The sequence below is a fragment of the Giraffa tippelskirchi genome, chromosome 2, assembly GCF_054371585.1.
Source record: "Giraffa tippelskirchi isolate mGirTip1 chromosome 2, T2T-mGirTip1v1.2.pri, whole genome shotgun sequence".
NCBI classification, from domain to species: domain Eukaryota; kingdom Metazoa; phylum Chordata; class Mammalia; order Artiodactyla; family Giraffidae; genus Giraffa; species Giraffa tippelskirchi.
In genome coordinates, this window is record NC_137276.1 from 229,574,753 (window position 1) to 229,591,239 (window position 16,487).

Sequence of the window (16,487 nt, forward strand, 5' to 3'; positions counted from 1 at the left end):
ATGTCCTCCACCCTCGTGGCACTGGTCACTGGGGCCAACAAGGGCCTCGATTTTGCCGTCGCGCGTGACCTGTGCCGGCGGTTCCTGGGAGACGAGGTGCTCACGGCACAGGACAAGGTGCGGGGTTGGGCGGTGGTGCAGTAGCTGCAGGGCGACGGCCTGAGCCCCCATTTCCACCAGCTGGACATCACTGACCGGCAGAGCATCCGCGCCCTGCGCGACTTCCTGCGCAAGGAGTACGGGGGCCTCGACGTGCTGGTCAACAATGCGGGCATCACCTCCCAGCGTAAGTGGGTGGGAGCTGGTGGGTTACAACCACTGTGAGGGGAGCCAGACGGGGCAGTTCAGGTCTACTGCCTGCACCTCCGCTGTGGAATCTAGAACCCCCTCCCTAGGGATGGAGCACAGGCCAGAGGTCACAGGGAGAACAGGTCCTCCGACATTACAAGCTTTTCCAGCAAGACGGCCTTGCAATAGCTTTGACCAGGTTAAAGGACAATGCCTAGATTTTCGCACTATTGATTTCACTGAACTTTGGATGACTTGGGTGAATTTTAAACTTGTGAAACCAATTTAAAATTGCAGAGTGGTACACAGGAGGTCATATGGGCTTCTGTCACTCAGCCTCCCCTGATGATGCCATCTTACGTAAGTATATAGCATTATCAAACCACAAAATACCCATTGGTGCAATACTGTTCCCTAAAACCAAACATTACTAGATGAAAAAAGATTTCACAGAAAAAAAATACTGTATCAAGTAAGAATTTTACCATATGCCTTGTGTTTATTAGTGCTATTCTTTTTCTATTCTAAAAGTTGGTGATCCCACACCGATTGCAATTCAGGCAGAAGTGACCGTGAAGACAAATTTCCTTGGTACCGGAGATGCGAGCTCAGAGCTCCTGCCTCTAATAAAAAGCCAAGGTGAATCTGATTGAGCCCAAACTGCAGGGTTTCTGGCAAGATCTGAGCCCACCTGCATCTGGTCTCGTCTCCGGACTCCCTACCTCTCCTTCTCAGCTGCACTGACCTCCACCTGTGTGTTCGCTCGGCAGGATGCCCTGTGGCCTCTGGTCCCTCTACACACTGCCCGGGTCGTTGGTGCTCTCTGTCCATGTGCACTTTGCACACTTGGCTCTGTCTTCTCTTTCCCATCTTAGTTCAAAGGTCTCCTCCAAGAGGCCCTTCTCGTGCTCCATGCCCATCACAGGGGGTGTCCTCTCAGGAGTCTTTCCCAGACCTTCTCTTCCCTGTGCCCATCTCCGAGTGACCTGATTTGGGTGTGTGGTGCTCATACCACCACATTCATTAGACCCCTGAAGACTTTTCTGCTTCCGGTCACCAGGGTGTTTCTTCCTATGGTACTGACATGGTGTATTACCAATACTGGTTTCTAGATGCTAAACCAAGTATACAGACTTCAGCCTTTAAGGTTCAGGAACTCCCCCAGACCATCCTCAAGTTCAATAATTCACTGTACGGACCAAGAACTTGGCAAAAAGCTATTATATTCAAAAGGACATGGTTTTAGAAATGTGGACAGTTACTCTGTTCAGCAGTGGTAAAGGTCTCATGGCCCAGAGTCTAAGAAAGCCCAGTATGGAGCTGTGACTTGACGTCTCCTCGCAGATCCTGGGCACCGCACGTATTTCTCCCCCAAATAGCCTGTGTCAGACACAAGGGGTATTACCCACCAGTGGGCTGACCCCAGCCTTGATGTCCAGGGTTCTTGGTGAGGGGTGGTCATGCAGGCATGGCCCACTGCCCTGCTCTCCAGCCCCTCCAGAGGTCCGCTGATACCAGGTAGGTGAAGGACCCCACCACATTTACACGTGAACATGCGTTAGGTACCCTGACCCTCGAACAACTAATTGAGGACCGTCTTCTCAGGCAGGCCATTCAGGCTTAAATATTATCTTCCAGATGTCCTGGAATAGGGCTGAAGCTTCCTCTGGCCAAGCTTAGCTCCTTACTTATAGAGACCACCCTCTGGACCTTGACTAAGGCTCCCTTACATCAAAAGGATCATTGAGCATCTAAATTTAGCATAGAATTTATTTAACAGATACAGAAAGAGTACAGAAATAACATCTCTCACCGGGAGCAGCCAGAGTGGGGCTGGAATAGTTTAGAGGAACAGATATTCCAGCTTCTAAAGCCACTACTTCCATTTTCATGTGTTTCTGTTGATACTAATTTGTTTTTAATTTTTATCAGAAGATAGTTGCTTTGAAATATTGTGCTGGTTTCTGCCATATATCAACATGAAGCAGCCACAGGTATACACATGTTCCCTCCCTCCTGAGCCCTCTCCCACGTCCCACCCCATCCACCCCTCTAGGTTGTCACAAAGCATTGGATTGATCTCCCTGAGTCAGACAGCAAATTCTGCCTGGCTACCTGTTTTACATATGGCAGTGTGTATGTTTCTGTCATACTCTCTCAATTCCTCCCACCCTCTCCTTCCCCCACTGTGTTCACAAGTCTGTTCTATGTCTGTGTCTCCACTCCTACCCTGCAAATAGGTTCATCAGTGCCATCTTTCTCGTTTCTATACACCTGCATTAATAGACAATATTCATCTTTCTCTTTCTGACTTACTTCACTCTGTATAGTAGGCTCTCGGTTCATCCACCTTATTGATACAAACTTGAGTCTTGCCTTGATCAACTGCTATATGTACCTACAGTTCAGTTTAGTCACTCAGTCGTGTCTGACTCTTTGTGACCCCATGCTGCAGCACCCCTACCTTCCTGTCCATCACCAGCTCCTGGAGTTTACCCAACTCATGTCCATTGATTTGGTGATGCCATCCAACCATCTCATGCTCTGTCATCCCCTTCTCCTCCAGCCCTAAATCTTTCCCAGCCTCAGGGTCTTTTCAAATGAATCAGCTCTTTGCATCAGCTCGCCAAAGTATTGGAGTTTCAGCTTCAGCATCAGTCCTTCCAATGAACACTCAGGACTGATATACTTAAGGATGGACTGGTTGGATCTCCTTGCAGTCCAAGGGACTCTCAAGAGTCTTCGTCAACAACACAGTTCAAAAGCATCAGTTCTTCAGCACTCACCTTTTTATTTAGCATAAAAATGTTTGTGCAGCTATTTAGTATTCTTAAGAGAGAAAAAGAGGCAAAAAAAAAATTTATTTTAGTTTCAGACAAACCAGTTTGAATGGGAAACCACCAAACCAGACGTAGTGAGGATGGCCCTGCGGACAGGCACTCAGGAAGAGACTATTGAGCAGAAAAGGCTGAGCAAAGTAAGGAAATTGTGGCCTGTCTTCAGTTTCTGGCCCAGGTGGCTCTTTGTGACTATCGGTCCTTAGGTTCCCACTTTGTCACCTTGAGGCATTTACAGGCTTCAGTTTTGGTTTGCTTACAGAGGCCACCAAGGAATTAGAGCCAGCTCAGCCTAATGACCTCCGTGTTTAACTCATTTACACCATGGAAACTGGCTCATGGTTAGCTATGCCTAGTTCTTCATCAACTAGCTATTTTCCGTTAGTATTACACCCTACAGAGACTTTACCTCCATCTCCCATCACACTTGATCATCAGGATCAGTGTCTTCCTATGGCTCCTTTACATGTGAGAGTTGAATATTACCAGCAAGACTAGTGATAACCCATATCACAGGACAGTAGGTAGAACATGTGACCTGAAAACACATGAGATGCTGGGACCTGGCTAGAGAAACACTCAGCCATTAACGATTGGTTCAATCCACCACCAGGTCTTATACAAATATCCCACAGAGATCCCAGGGCTTCTACTTGACTTTCAGTTCAGTTCAGTTCAGTTCAGTTACTCAGTCATGTCCGACTCTTTGCGACCCCATGGAATGCAGCACGCCGGCCTCCCTGTCCATCGCCCACTCCCAGAGTTTACTCAAACTCATTCCCATTGAGTCGGTGCTGCCATCCAACCATGAAGATGGGGCTGTTTAAACGTAGAGAACACGACCAATCAGAATGATTATCTGCTTCCAGGCTGCAAGTCGCCAGCAGAACTTTTCAGCAGGACTGTTCTGAAAACTCAGCAGGTCGCCCCTCTCTACAGGCTCTGCACCGCTCGGAGTAGCGGGGGAGCCAAGCCCCCAGGGGCGGAGCCTGCGTCTACGCCTGCGCGCTCAGCCCAGGTGCCCCGGGGTGGGTCTTGCCGGTGATAGCTCCCTGCACTCATCTCGCTCAGACGCCTAGACGCCCAGATCCCTACTGAAGGCACCCCAACGCCCTGCACAATCGCCATGTCGTGCTCCACGCGCGTAGCGCTGGTCACCGGGGCCAACAAGGGCATCGGCTTCGCCATCGTGCGTGACCTCTGCCGGCAGTTCCAGGGGGACGTTGTGCTGACCGCGCGGGACGAGGCGCTGGGTCGGACGGCTGTGCAGCAGCTGCAGGCGGAGGGCCTGAGCCCCCGTTTCCACCAGCTGGACATCGACGACCGCCAGAGCATCCGCGCCCTGCGCGACTTCCTGCGCAAGGAGTACGGGGGCCTCGACGTGCTGGTCAACAACGCGGGCATCGCCTTCAAGAGTAAGAAGCGGCTGGGTGCTCCAGGAGAGGCGGTCACACCCTCTGAGCATCTCGGTCCAAGAGGGACCAAATCTGTGGGGGAGTCTCTGTAGAGGGGCTTCTCCCGCCTGTGGGGTCCAGAATGACTCTCTAGAGAAGGAGAAGGGAAGGGGGACGGGGTGCGGCTAGAGGAACTGCGAGGAATTGGATGCTCCCTAGCCAGAGAGAACTTTCTGTTTCTCTGGCTCAGAATCCTGGGCACCTTTCCAGGTTGTTGCACAGCCCCTTTCTGATACACAGAGGTCCCATGTGTGCACCCTTTGTACACCGCCATGCCAGTGGTGCGTTCTTACAAAACTATACTTCATTATCAAACCGGGAAATTCACACTGGTACAATACTGATTGCATTGTGCACAAAATTCAGTAGATTTTTACCTTCACTAGTTTTACACAAAATGCAAGAGATTTATCTTCTTATGGAATGTTACCACACAAGAACTGTTGATTGACTCCACTTTGCTTTTCTCCTGAAAGCTGATGATACCACACCATTTCACATTCAAGCAGAGGTGACTATGAAAACAAACTTCTTTGGCACCAGAGATGTGTGCACAGAGCTCCTGCCTCTAATAAAACCCCAAGGTGAGTCTGATTGGAGCCCAGACTGCAGTGCTTCTGGCAAGATCTGGGCCCACCTGGCTCTGGTCTCATCCAGAGACCCCTACCGCTCCTGCTCGGCCTCACTGGCCTCCACCCTTGTCTCCACCAGCTGGGTGTCCTGCACCCTGAGGTCCCTCCACACACTGCCCAGGTCCATGGTGCTGTCTGTCCACCTGCTTTTTGCACATCTGGCTCTTTCTTCTCTTGTCCATCTTAGCTTAGAGATTTCCTCCTCCAGGCGGCCCTTGACTTGCTCTGTGCCCATCACACGGGGAATTCCCTCAGGAGTCCTTCCCAGACCTTCTCTCCCCTGTCCCCCTCTTACTCAGGCTAGTGCAGCCTGCACCACCACCAGTTCAATAGTCCCAGCACCCGCATCCCCCACCAAAGACTCGGGATTTCTCCAAAACATCTTGGTCACCAATCCCATCATGCACCCACCAGGAACCTGGAGGTCACCCTGCCCATAAGTGGGAGGTAAGCCTGCCCACTTATTGTCATTACCAGATCCTCAAGTTGTCCAGCTGAGTTTCTCCCCAGCCATCTACTCCATCCCAGCTCTACAAACAGGCCCTCAGCTCTTGTTTCTTAACACTTGTAAACCCTCCTAAGAGACCCCCTGCCCTTCTTGAATCCTTTTCTTTCTGGGCAGGCTCACTGCCCCTCTGCAAAATCTTGCAAGTGTGAAGTTCAAGCCCTCAGTGTGGCTAATAGAGATCTCTAATCTCATAACTGCCCTGCGACATGCTCAGTGTTCTGGACAAAAAAGCTGATTCCTCGAGGTTAAACTACTGTAATGTTTACGCTGAAGTAAGGGGCCAGGAGGGGAACCACCACCCAGTAAACACACAAAGTAAGACAAGCAGATACTTGAGGAAGGATTCAGAGTGTGCCTAGAGGTTGAGTACACGTGTTTACAATTTACACTCAGCTTCTAACCTGTTTCCCTGTCCACTCCTTCTGGAAGGTGCTACTCCTTCAAAGACTTGGTTCACTAGGACCTCAGAAGTCAGCTCCTAAGTGTCCCCTGATTCTCCGAAGTGATATCTTTGCTTTTTAACACACTGTCTAGGTTTGTCATAGCTTTCCTTCCAAGAAGCAATCATCTTCTGATTTCATGGCTGCATTCACCATCCACAGTGATTTCAGAGCCCAAGAAGAGGAAATCTGTCACTGCTTCCTCCTTTTCCCCTTCTCTTTGCCATGAACTAATGGGACCCGATGCCATGCTCTTAATTTTTCAAATATTGAGTGTTAAGCAGGCTTTTTCACTCTCCTCCTTTACACTCATCAAGAGACACTTTAGCTCTGCTTTGCTTTCTACCATTAGAGACCATCGGCATATCTGTGGTTTTTAATATTTCTCCCACAATCTTGATTTCCAGCTTATTAACTCGTCCAGCCCGGCATTTCACATGAGGTGCTGTGAGTAAAACTTAACCCCAGTGACAGTAAACAGCTTTGTCGTACTCCTTACTCAACCACTCAGTTGTTCTGTACAGGGTTCTAACTGTTGCTTCTTGACCAGCATATAGGTTTCTCAGGAGACAGGTAAGAAGGTCTGGTATTCCTGTCTCTTTAAGAGCTTTCTACAGTTTGTTATGACTCACACAGTCAAAGAATTTAGTGTAGTCAGTGAAGCAGAGGTAAACAAATATTCTTCTGGAATTCCCTTGCTTTCTCTATGATCCAGCAAATGTTGGCAATTTGATCTCTGGTTCATCTGCCTTTTTATAAACCGAACTGAACATCTGAAAGTTCTCGATTCACGTAATGAATTGTCACTTGAGGATTTTGAGCATAATGGGAGATCAGTATAATTGTCCAGTGGTTTTACAAAGTTAGAATACTAACATTCTGTAGCATTCCCCTTCTTGGGAACTGGATGAGGATTCACCTTTTCCAATCCTGTGTCCACTGCTGGGTTTTCCAAGTTTGCTGACATGTTGAGTGCAGCACTTTAATAGCCTCATCTTTTAGGATTTTAAATAGTTTTGCTGGAATCCCATCACCTCCACTAGCTTTACTGATCACAGTGCTTCCTAAGGGCCACTTCACTTCACACTCCAGAATGTCTGGCTCTGAATGAGAGACTACACCATCATGGTTATCCAGGACATTAATATCTTTTCCATATAGTTCTTCTGTGTATTCTCTCCATCTCTTCTAAATCTCTTCTGCTTCTGTTAGTCTTTACCACTTCTGTCGTTCATTGTTCCCATCTTTGGATGAAATGTTCCTTTGATATTTCTGATTTTCCTGAAGAGATCTCTAGTCTTACCCTTTCTGTTGTTTTCCTCTATTTCTTTGCATTATTCATTGAAGAAGGCCTTCTTGTCTCTCCTTGCTATCCGCTGGAACTCTGCACTCAGGTGGCTGAACCTTTCCCTTTCTCCCTTGCTTTTCGCTTCTCTTCTTTCCTCAGTTATTTGTAAAGCCTCCTCAGAGAACCACTTTGCCTTCTTGCATTTCTTTTTCTTTAGGATGGTTTTGTTTACTGCCTCCTGTATAGTATTACGGACTTGTGTCCATAGTTCTTCAGGCACTCTGTTTACTAGATCTAATCGCTTGAATCTATTCATTACCTGCACTGTATATTCATAGTGAATTGGATTTAAGTTGTGGCTGACTGGCCTAATGGTTTTCCCCACTTTCTTTAATCAAAGCCTGAATTTTGCTATGAAGAGCTGATGGTCTGAGCCTCAGTCAGCTCCAGGTCTTGTTTTTGCTGACTGTATACAGCTTCTCCGTTTTCGGCTACAAAGAATGTAATCAAGCTGACTTCGGTATTGACCAATCATATGGTGATGTCCATGTGTAGTGTCGTCTCTTGTGCTGTTGAAAAAGGGTGTTTGCTATGACCAGTGATAGTCTCAGGGCATTCTCAGGATGCCCAGCCCAAGGTTAGAGCCTGGTCCCACTAGTGAGGGCTGGGTTGGAGAAGGAAGTCCTAAGCTCCTAGATACACTTGCCAGGAACTGAACTTCTGCAGCAGGTAGCTGAGGAACAGGATGAGAAACGCTGATGTCGTCCCCATCTTGGGAAGATACCACAGCCCCTGGCAGGGAGGGAGCCCTGTGTCTCAGATGCACCATCCTAGAGTGAAGTTTCAACCCACTCCAATGTCTTGCCTGGAAAATCCCATGGGCGGTGGAGCCTGGGAAGCTGCAGTCCATGGGGTTGCCAAGAGGGGGACACAACTGAGCGTCTTCACTTTCACTTTTCACTTTCATGCACTGGAGAAGGAAATGGCAACCCACTCCAGTGCTGTTGCCTGGAGAATCGCAGGGACTGGGAGTGCCTCGGGGGCTGCTGTCTACGGGGTTGCACAGAGTCAGATGCGACTCATGCGACTTAGCACCAGCAGCAGCAGAGTGAAGTTTCCATTGTTATGGTCAGAAAGGAGGAAAGGAAGGAGCAGTCATGGTTGAAATAGATTCTCTCTGTTCTCACCTGAATTCTTGGAGATAGTCTGGGAAAGAAAGTTTCGTTTGCTGTACGCCCTTAGGACCATTTCCTAAGGGCAGAGACTTTAAATAGTTGAGTTTTGAAAATACTTTTCACAAGTCATTCTGGGTAGTAGATTCACAGATTTCTTCCTTTGGTCATGACTTATTTATTGAGTTTGAGTGAAAAATTTCATTCCTGTAATTTCTAAAATAATTAGATGTAGCTCAATTTTTAAAAACATTAGAAATAACACATTGTTACTTATACTAATAAAACAGATAAAACCCATTGAGGAACCCCCTCCCAAAATACATTCTCTTCCTTCTCTAATATCCTCTTTCAAGAGGCCAGTCCTGTCCCCAGTTGGGTATTCATCCTCCTCGTGCTCGCCTTTCTATGTACTGATTTGTGTTGTATTTTAGGCAGAGTGGTGAACATATCCAGCTTACTCAGTGTCAACGCTCTAAAGAAATGCAGCCCTGAACTGCAACAGAAGTTTCGAAGTGAGACCATCACGGAGGAGGAGCTGGTGGGGCTCATGAACAAGTTTGTGGAAGACACGAAGAACGGGGTGCACAAGGAGGAGGGCTGGCCTGATACCGCATATGGAGTGACGAAAATCGGCGTGACGGTCCTGTCCAGAATCCATGCCAGGAAACTGAGTGAGCAGAGAGGAGGGGACAAGATCCTCCTGAATGCCTGCTGCCCAGGGTGGGTGAGAACCGACATGGGGGGACCCAAAGGCCTCAAAAGCCCAGAAGAAGGGGCAGAGACCCCCGTGTACTTGGCCCTTCTGCCTTCAGATGCCGAGGGGCCTCATGGACAGTTTGTCCGTGATAAAAAACTCGTGGAATGGTGAGCTCACTCACAGCTCCACCCATAGGTCCGTTTATCTTGCTGTCCCAGATTCACCAAACAGACACTGACAAAATTATCCCTATGCAGAGAAAAAGAAAAGAGAATCAAAATATTCAGTTCATGTTCTCACTAGGAGAGGGCTGCTAATATTGTAACGAGTTTTGTGATTTCTTCTGTGATCCCAGGGGAGGAAAAGTAGGATGAATGACAAATAATAAAAATAAATAATTTTTTATCAATGTACATTTGTGCAAACTCTTAAATGGTGAATCTGCTCCATTATTCGTAATAGTTGAAGCTAGTTTGATGGACATGTGGGTGTCTAGTATTAGTTCTACTTTTGTATTTAAATTTTTGTAGGACAAATATCTGGAACCAGAGAGTCCTGGCTCTGCCGCCTTCCTGCATGACCTTGAGCAAAAATCCAACAAGATGCTACTACCTAACACAGGGAAACCAGCTCAGAGTTACGTGGCAGCCTGCGAGGGAGGGGAGATTGGGGAGAACCGATACGTGTGTATGTGTGGCTAAGTCCCTGTGCTGTCCACCTGAAACTGCTGTGACAATTCACAACATTGTCAATCAGCTATGACAGTGTTAGTCGCCCAGTCCTGTCTAGCTCTTTGTGATTCCACGAACTGTGGTCCACAGGGCTCCTCTGTCCATGGGATTTCCCAGGCAAGAATACTGGAGAGGGTTGCCATTTATTTCTCCAAGGGATTCTCCCAAACCAGGGATCAAACCCGGGTCTCCCCGCATTGCAGGCAGATTCTTTACTCTCCCAGCCACCAGGGAAGTACTCTCCCCCAATATAAAATGAAAAGTTTAAAGAAAAAGACGGCTATGTCCTCTTTTTTGGCTCAGGATACAGTACCAGGAAGGAGGTGGAACCCGGCGTGGTGTTTATTAACCTTATGGAACACTTGATCCGTCCTTAAGAGGGGAGAAGAAGGCAGGGCCTCCTCCTTCTCAACGAGTCACTGCACTGGAGCCCAGGACACAGTTCTTTGCCTTCTCGGACTGTGACGGGTCTCCACATCCCACACCACCCCACCCCATCGGGTCCAGCCTTGTCAGCTCTACTCCAAAGGGCCCTGCACACCGGCCATGTCTTCCACCCTCGTGGCGCTGGTCACTGGGGCCAACAAGGGCCTCGGTTTTGCCATCACACGTGACCTGTGCCGGCAGTTCCCGGGAGATGTGGTGCTCACGGCGTGGGATGAGGCACGGGGTCTGGCGGCGGTGCAGCAGCTGCAGGCCGAAGGCCTGAGCCCCCGTTTCCACCAGCTGGACATCACTGACCGGCAGAGCATCCGCACCCTGCGCGACTTCCTGCGCAAGGAGTACAGGGGCCTCAACGTGCTGGTCAACAATGCGGGCATCGCCTTCCAGCGTAAGTGGGTGGGAGCTGGGGGGGGGTTACAGCCACTGTGAGGGGAGCCAGATGGGGCGGGGTTGGGCTACTGCCCGCACGTCCGCAGTGGATCTAGAACCCCCTCTCTAGGGTCGGAGCACAGGCCAGAGGTCACAGTGAGAGCAGGTCCTCCGAGATTACAAGCTTTCCCAGCAAGGAGGCCTTGCAATAGCTTTGACTGGGGTAAAGGACAACACCCAAATTTTTGCAGTATTGTTTTCACTGAACTTTGGATGAGTTGGGTGGATTTTTAACTTCTGAAACCAATTTAAAATTGCAGAGTGGTACACAGGAGGTCATATGGGCTTCTTTCACTCAGCCTCCCCTGATAATGCCATCTTACGTAAGTATATAGCATTATCAAATCACAAAATACCCATTGGTGCAATACTGTTCCCTAACACCAAATGTTACTAGACGAAAACAGATTTCACAGAAAGAAAATACTGTATCAAGTAAGCATTTTTACCATATGCCTTGTGTTTATTAGCTCTATTCTTTTTCTATCCTAAAAGCTGGTGATCCCACACCGATTGCAATTCAGGCAGAAGTGACCATGAAGACAAATTTCCTTGGTACCCGAGATGTGTGCACAGAGCTCCTGCCTCTAATAAAAAGCCGAGGTGAGTCTGATTCAGCCCAAACTGCAGGGTTTCTGGCAAGATCTGAGCCCACCTGCATCTGGTCTCGTCTCCGGACTCCCTACCTCTCCTTCTCAGCTGCACTGACCTCCACCTGTGTGTTCGCTCGGCAGGATGCCCTGTGGCCTCTGGTCCCTCTACACACTGCCCGGGTCGTTGGTGCTCTCTGTCCATGTGCACTTTGCACACTTGGCTCTGTCTTCTCTTTCCCATCTTAGTTCAAAGGTCTCCTCCAAGAGGCCCTTCTCGTGCTCCATGCCCATCACAGGGGGTGTCCTCTCAGGAGTCTTTCCCAGACCTTCTCTTCCCCGTGCCCATCTCCGAGTGACCTGATTTGGGTGTGTGGTGCTCATACCACCACATTCATTAGACCCCTGAAGGCTTTTCTGCTTCCGGTCACCAGGGTGTTTCTTCCTATGGTACTGACATGGTGTATTACCAATACTGGTTTCTAGATGCTAAACCAAGTATACAGACTTCAGTCTTTAAGGTTCAGGAACTCCCCAGACCATCCTCAAGTTCAATAATTCACTGTACGGACCAAGAACTCGGCAAAAATCTATTATATTCAAAAGGACATGGTTTTAGAAAAGTGGACAGTTACCCCGTTCAGCAGTGGTAAAGGTCTCATGGCCCAGGGTCTAAGAAAGCCCAGTATGGAGCTGTGACTTGACGTCTCCCCGCAGGTCCTGGGGACAGCACGTATTTCTCCCCCAAATAGCCTGTGTCAGACACAGGGGGTATTACCCACCAGTGGGCTGACCCCAGCCTTGATGTCCAGGGTTCTTGGTGAGGGGTGGTCATGCAGGCATGGCCCACTGCCCTGCTCTCCAGCCCCTCCAGAGGTCCAGCTGATACCAGGTAGGCCGAGGCCCCCACCAAACTCACAGGTGAACATGTGTTAGGTAACCTGACCCTCGAACAACTAATTGAGGACCGTCTTCTCAGGCAGGCCATTCAGGCTTAAATATTATCTTCCAGATGTCCTGGAATAGGGCTGAAGCTTCCTCTGGCCAAGCTTAGCTCTTTCCTTATAGAGAACACCCTCTGGACCTTCACTAAGGCTCCCTTACATCAAAAGGATCACTGAGCATCTAAATTTAGTATAGAATTTTTTTAACAGATACAGAAAGAGTACAGAAGTAACATCTCTCATCGGGAGCAGCCAGAGTGGGGCTGGAATAGTTTAGAGGAACAGATATTCCAGCTTCTAAAGCCACTACTTCCATTTTCATGTGTTTCTATTGATACTAATTTGTTTTTAATTTTTATCAGAAGATAGTTGCTTTGCAATATTGTGCTGGTTTCTGCCATATATCAACATGAATCAGTTCAGTTCAGTTCAGTCACTCAGTCGTGTCCGACTCTTTGCGACCCGATGAATTGCAGCCCGCCAGGCCTCTCTGTCCATCACCAACTCCCGGAGTCTACCCAAACCCATGTCCATCGAGTCAGTGATGCCATCCAATCATCTCATCCTCTGTCGTCCCCTTCTCCTCCTGCCCCCAATCCTACCCAGCATTAGGGTCTTTTCCAATGAGTCCACTCTTTGCATGAGGTGGCCAAAGTATTGGAGTTTCAGCTTCAACATCAGTCCTTCCAATGAACACCCAGGATTGATCTCTTTTAGGATGGATTGATGGGATCTCCTTGCAGTCCAAGGGACTCTCAAGAGTCTTCTCCAACACCACAGTTCAAAAGCATCAATGCTTAGTGGTAAACATATGTCCCCTCCCTCCTGAACCCTCTCCCACATCCCACCACATCCACCCCTCTAGGTTGTCACAGAGCACTGGATTGATCTCCCTGAGTCAGACAGCAAATTCTGCCTGGCTACCTGTTTTACATATGGCAATGTGTATGTTTCTGTCATACTATCTCAATTCCTCCCACCCTCTCCTTCCCCCACTGGGTTCACAAGTCTCTTCTATGTCTGTGTCTCCACTGCTACCCTGCAAATAGGTTCATCAGTGCCATCTTTCTCCTTTCCATACACCTGCATTAATATACAATAGTCATCTTTCTCTTTCTGACTTACTTCACTCTGTATAGTAGGCTCTCGGTTCATCCACCTTATTGATACTAACTTGATTCTCACCTTGATCAACTGCTATTTGTACCTACAGTTCAGTTCAGTCACTCAGTCATGTCTCACTCTTTGCAACCCCATGAACCTCAGCACGCCATACCTCCCTGTCCATCACCAGCTCCCCGAGTTTATCCAAATTCATATCCATTGATTTGGTGATGCCATCCAACCATCTCATCCTCTGTCATCCTCTTCTCCTCCTGCCTTCAATCTTTCCCAGCCTCAGGGTCTTTTCAAATGAATCAGCTCTTCTCATCAGGTTGCCAAATATTGGAGTTTCAGCTTCAGCATCAGTCCTTCCAATGAACACCCAGGACTGATGTCCTTTAGGATGGACTGGTTGGATCTCCTTTCAGTCCAAGCGACTCTCAAGAGTCTTCTCCAGCACCACAGTTTAAAAGCATCAGTTCTTTGGCGCTCACCTTTTCATTTAGCATAAAACTGTTTGTGCAGTCTATTTAGTATTGTTAAGAGAGAAAAAGAGGCATAAAAAATTATTTTAGTTTGAGACAAACTACTGTTTGAATGGGAAACCACCAAACTGGATGTAGTGAGGATGGCCCCGCTGACAGGCACTCAGGAACAGACTATTGTGGAGAAAAGGCTGAAGCAAAGTAAGGAAATCGTGGCCTGTGTTCAGTTTCCGGCCCAGATGGCCTTTTGGGACTATCAGTCCTTAGGTTCCCACTTTGTCACCTTGAGGCATTTACAGGCTTCAGTTTTGGTTTGCTTAACAGAAGCCACCAAGGAATTAGAGCCAGCTCAGCCTAATGACCTCCGTGTTTAACTCATTCACACCATGGAAACTGGCTCATGGTTAGCTATGCCTAGTTCTTCATCAACTACTTATTTTCCATTAGTATTACCCCCTGCAGAGACTTTACTTCCATCTCCCATCACACTTGATCATCAGGATCAGTGTCTTCCTATGGCTCCTTTACATGTGAGAGTTGAATATTACCAGCAATGCCAGTGATAACCCAATCACAGGACAGTAGGTAGAACTTGTGACCTGAAAACTAAGACTCAAGAGATGCTGGGACCTGGCTAGAGAAACACTCAGCCATTAACGATTGGTTCAATCCATCACCACGTCTCATAATCATATTCCACAGAGATCCCAGGGCTTCTGCTTGACTTTCAGTTCAGTCCATTTGCTCAGTTGTGTCCAACTCTTTGTAACCCCATGTACTGCAGCATGCCAGGCCTCCCTGTCCATCACCAACTCCCGGAGTTTACTCAAACTCATGTCCATTGAGTCGGTGATGCCATCCAATCATCTCATCCTCTCTTATCCCCTTCTCCTTCCACCTTCAATCTTCCCCAGCATCAGTGTCTTTTCAGATGAGTCAGTTCTTCACAGCAAAGCATTGGAGTTTCAGCTTCACCATCAGTCCTTCCAATGAATATTCAGGACTGCTTTCCTTTGGATGGACTGGTTGAATCTCCTTGCAGTCCAAGGAAATCTCAAGAGTCTTCTCCAACACCACAGTTTAAAAGGATCAATTCCTCAGCGTTCAGCTTTTTTTATATTCCAATTCTTACATCCATGCTTGATTTTGGCAGGTCCCAAAGCAGGAGTGACCTTGACTGCAGGCAGCTTCCCCTATCAGGCATCTGGGATAAGTGAGCTAAGAAAGGATATCACTTCCTTCTCTCAGCGTAATATTGATTTCTCTTATTGCATAACCCATTTAAACATCCTCATTTCCACTCCCCCTACTCCCCATTTTTCATTGACTTTTACCCATACTTTCTCATCTTTCAAAGGGATATTAAGTTCAGTCACTGCTCTTGCTGACTCCCCTCAGCAACACTAGCCTAACAAGTGCCTCCCCTTAGGCCACTCCCATCACACTGGTAGGGTTACACAAGCCCAGACTGGTGGACTCTCTCAGCCACTGACTAGACAATACAGCTGCAGTTGCTGTTCCTCCAAATTGGCCAGATAGGTGAAGACACAGTCCATTTCCTCGGGCCCTTCGGAATTCTGACAAAAAAGTTAAACTTATAGTTAACTTTCTTGCTTGCCAATTATCCCCTGACTTCTATATCATAAATTGCAGCCTGGTCCAAGAACTACAGTATGGCCAGAAAAACGAAGGTTGAAATGAAGTAAGGAAAAGATTGGAGAGTCACCCTGGCTTCCTCCACACCCCTTCTTCCCCAGAGGAGAGAGGAGTCTATCTGGGGGGTTCTTCCAAGGCTCCCGTCATGCTGATTTTGGGCATAAGCTCATGAATGTCTGTGAGCCAACGTTTGAGACGACCAGAGTTTCATTTCCTGTCCCAATTCTGTATCAAACCTCTACTCTGAGCATGAAAGTATGTTCCATGGCCTGAGGAATATACCTAATCAGTCCAAATTATGCAGTACCTTCTGCTCCAGTACCATAATACAACTTGGGCACAAGGATGAACTGCCGGGTACACAGAGCCATGCCCACAGACAGCATCTCACCTCGTCAGGACATTTTCTACCTTCCCAGGGGTACTACCTGCAACCCGCCTGCTCTGTGCCGATCCTTTGGCTCAAAGAATATGACTTATACCATGCAAAGACTTTTTCTCTTGTGCTGTGAGATACAGCAGGAATGGGAGAGGCATGGATGAACAAGGATCCCATCTCTGCTTTCCTGCAGCACCCCATTTGCATTCATCTCTTGGGGCCAGGCCCCGGTTCAATTCCTGGGTTGGGAAGATCCACTGGAGAAGGGATAGGCTACCCACTCCAGTATTCTTGGGCTTCCCTTGTGACCCAGCTGGTAAAGAATCCGCCTGCAATGCAGGAGACCTGGGTTCGATCCCTGGGTTGGGAAGGTCCCCTGGAGAAGGGAATGGCTACCCACTCCACA

The 16,487-nt window shown here is 48.2% G+C and overlaps 2 protein-coding genes, 1 long non-coding RNA gene and 1 pseudogene across 4 annotated transcripts in view; 3 read left to right on the plus strand and 1 right to left on the minus strand.

Annotated features, from left to right (window-relative positions):
- LOC145539655 (carbonyl reductase [NADPH] 1-like) lies at positions 1–941 on the plus strand (annotated as a pseudogene).
- Positions 776–9,730, plus strand: LOC145539290 (carbonyl reductase [NADPH] 1-like). Its single transcript, XM_081573048.1, has 3 exons — positions 776–4,540; positions 5,056–5,163; positions 9,054–9,730. The coding sequence occupies exons 1-3, from the start codon at positions 4,252–4,254 to the stop codon at positions 9,488–9,490; spliced, it is 834 nt and encodes a 277-aa protein (XP_081429174.1). The 5' UTR covers positions 776–4,251; the 3' UTR covers positions 9,491–9,730.
- The window catches only part of LOC145539293 (uncharacterized), a 22,840-nt gene continuing 15,134 nt past the window's right edge, over positions 8,782–16,487 (minus strand). Inside the window, exon 4 of the long non-coding RNA XR_014077696.1 lies at positions 8,782–9,568. This is a non-coding gene — a long non-coding RNA (uncharacterized LOC145539293). The remainder of the gene's footprint in view (positions 9,569–16,487) is intronic.
- The window catches only part of LOC145539286 (carbonyl reductase [NADPH] 1-like), an 8,544-nt gene continuing 1,710 nt past the window's right edge, over positions 9,654–16,487 (plus strand). The window contains exons 1-3 of one of the 2 annotated variants that reach the window (XM_081573043.1): positions 9,654–10,882; positions 11,184–11,246; positions 11,419–11,526. In XM_081573043.1, the coding sequence (XP_081429169.1) occupies positions 10,597–10,882; positions 11,184–11,246; positions 11,419–11,526 (457 nt within the window). In that variant the 5' untranslated portion in view covers positions 9,654–10,596. The remainder of the gene's footprint in view (positions 10,883–11,183; positions 11,247–11,418; positions 11,527–16,487) is intronic. The other variant, XM_081573044.1, reaches the window with a different exon arrangement.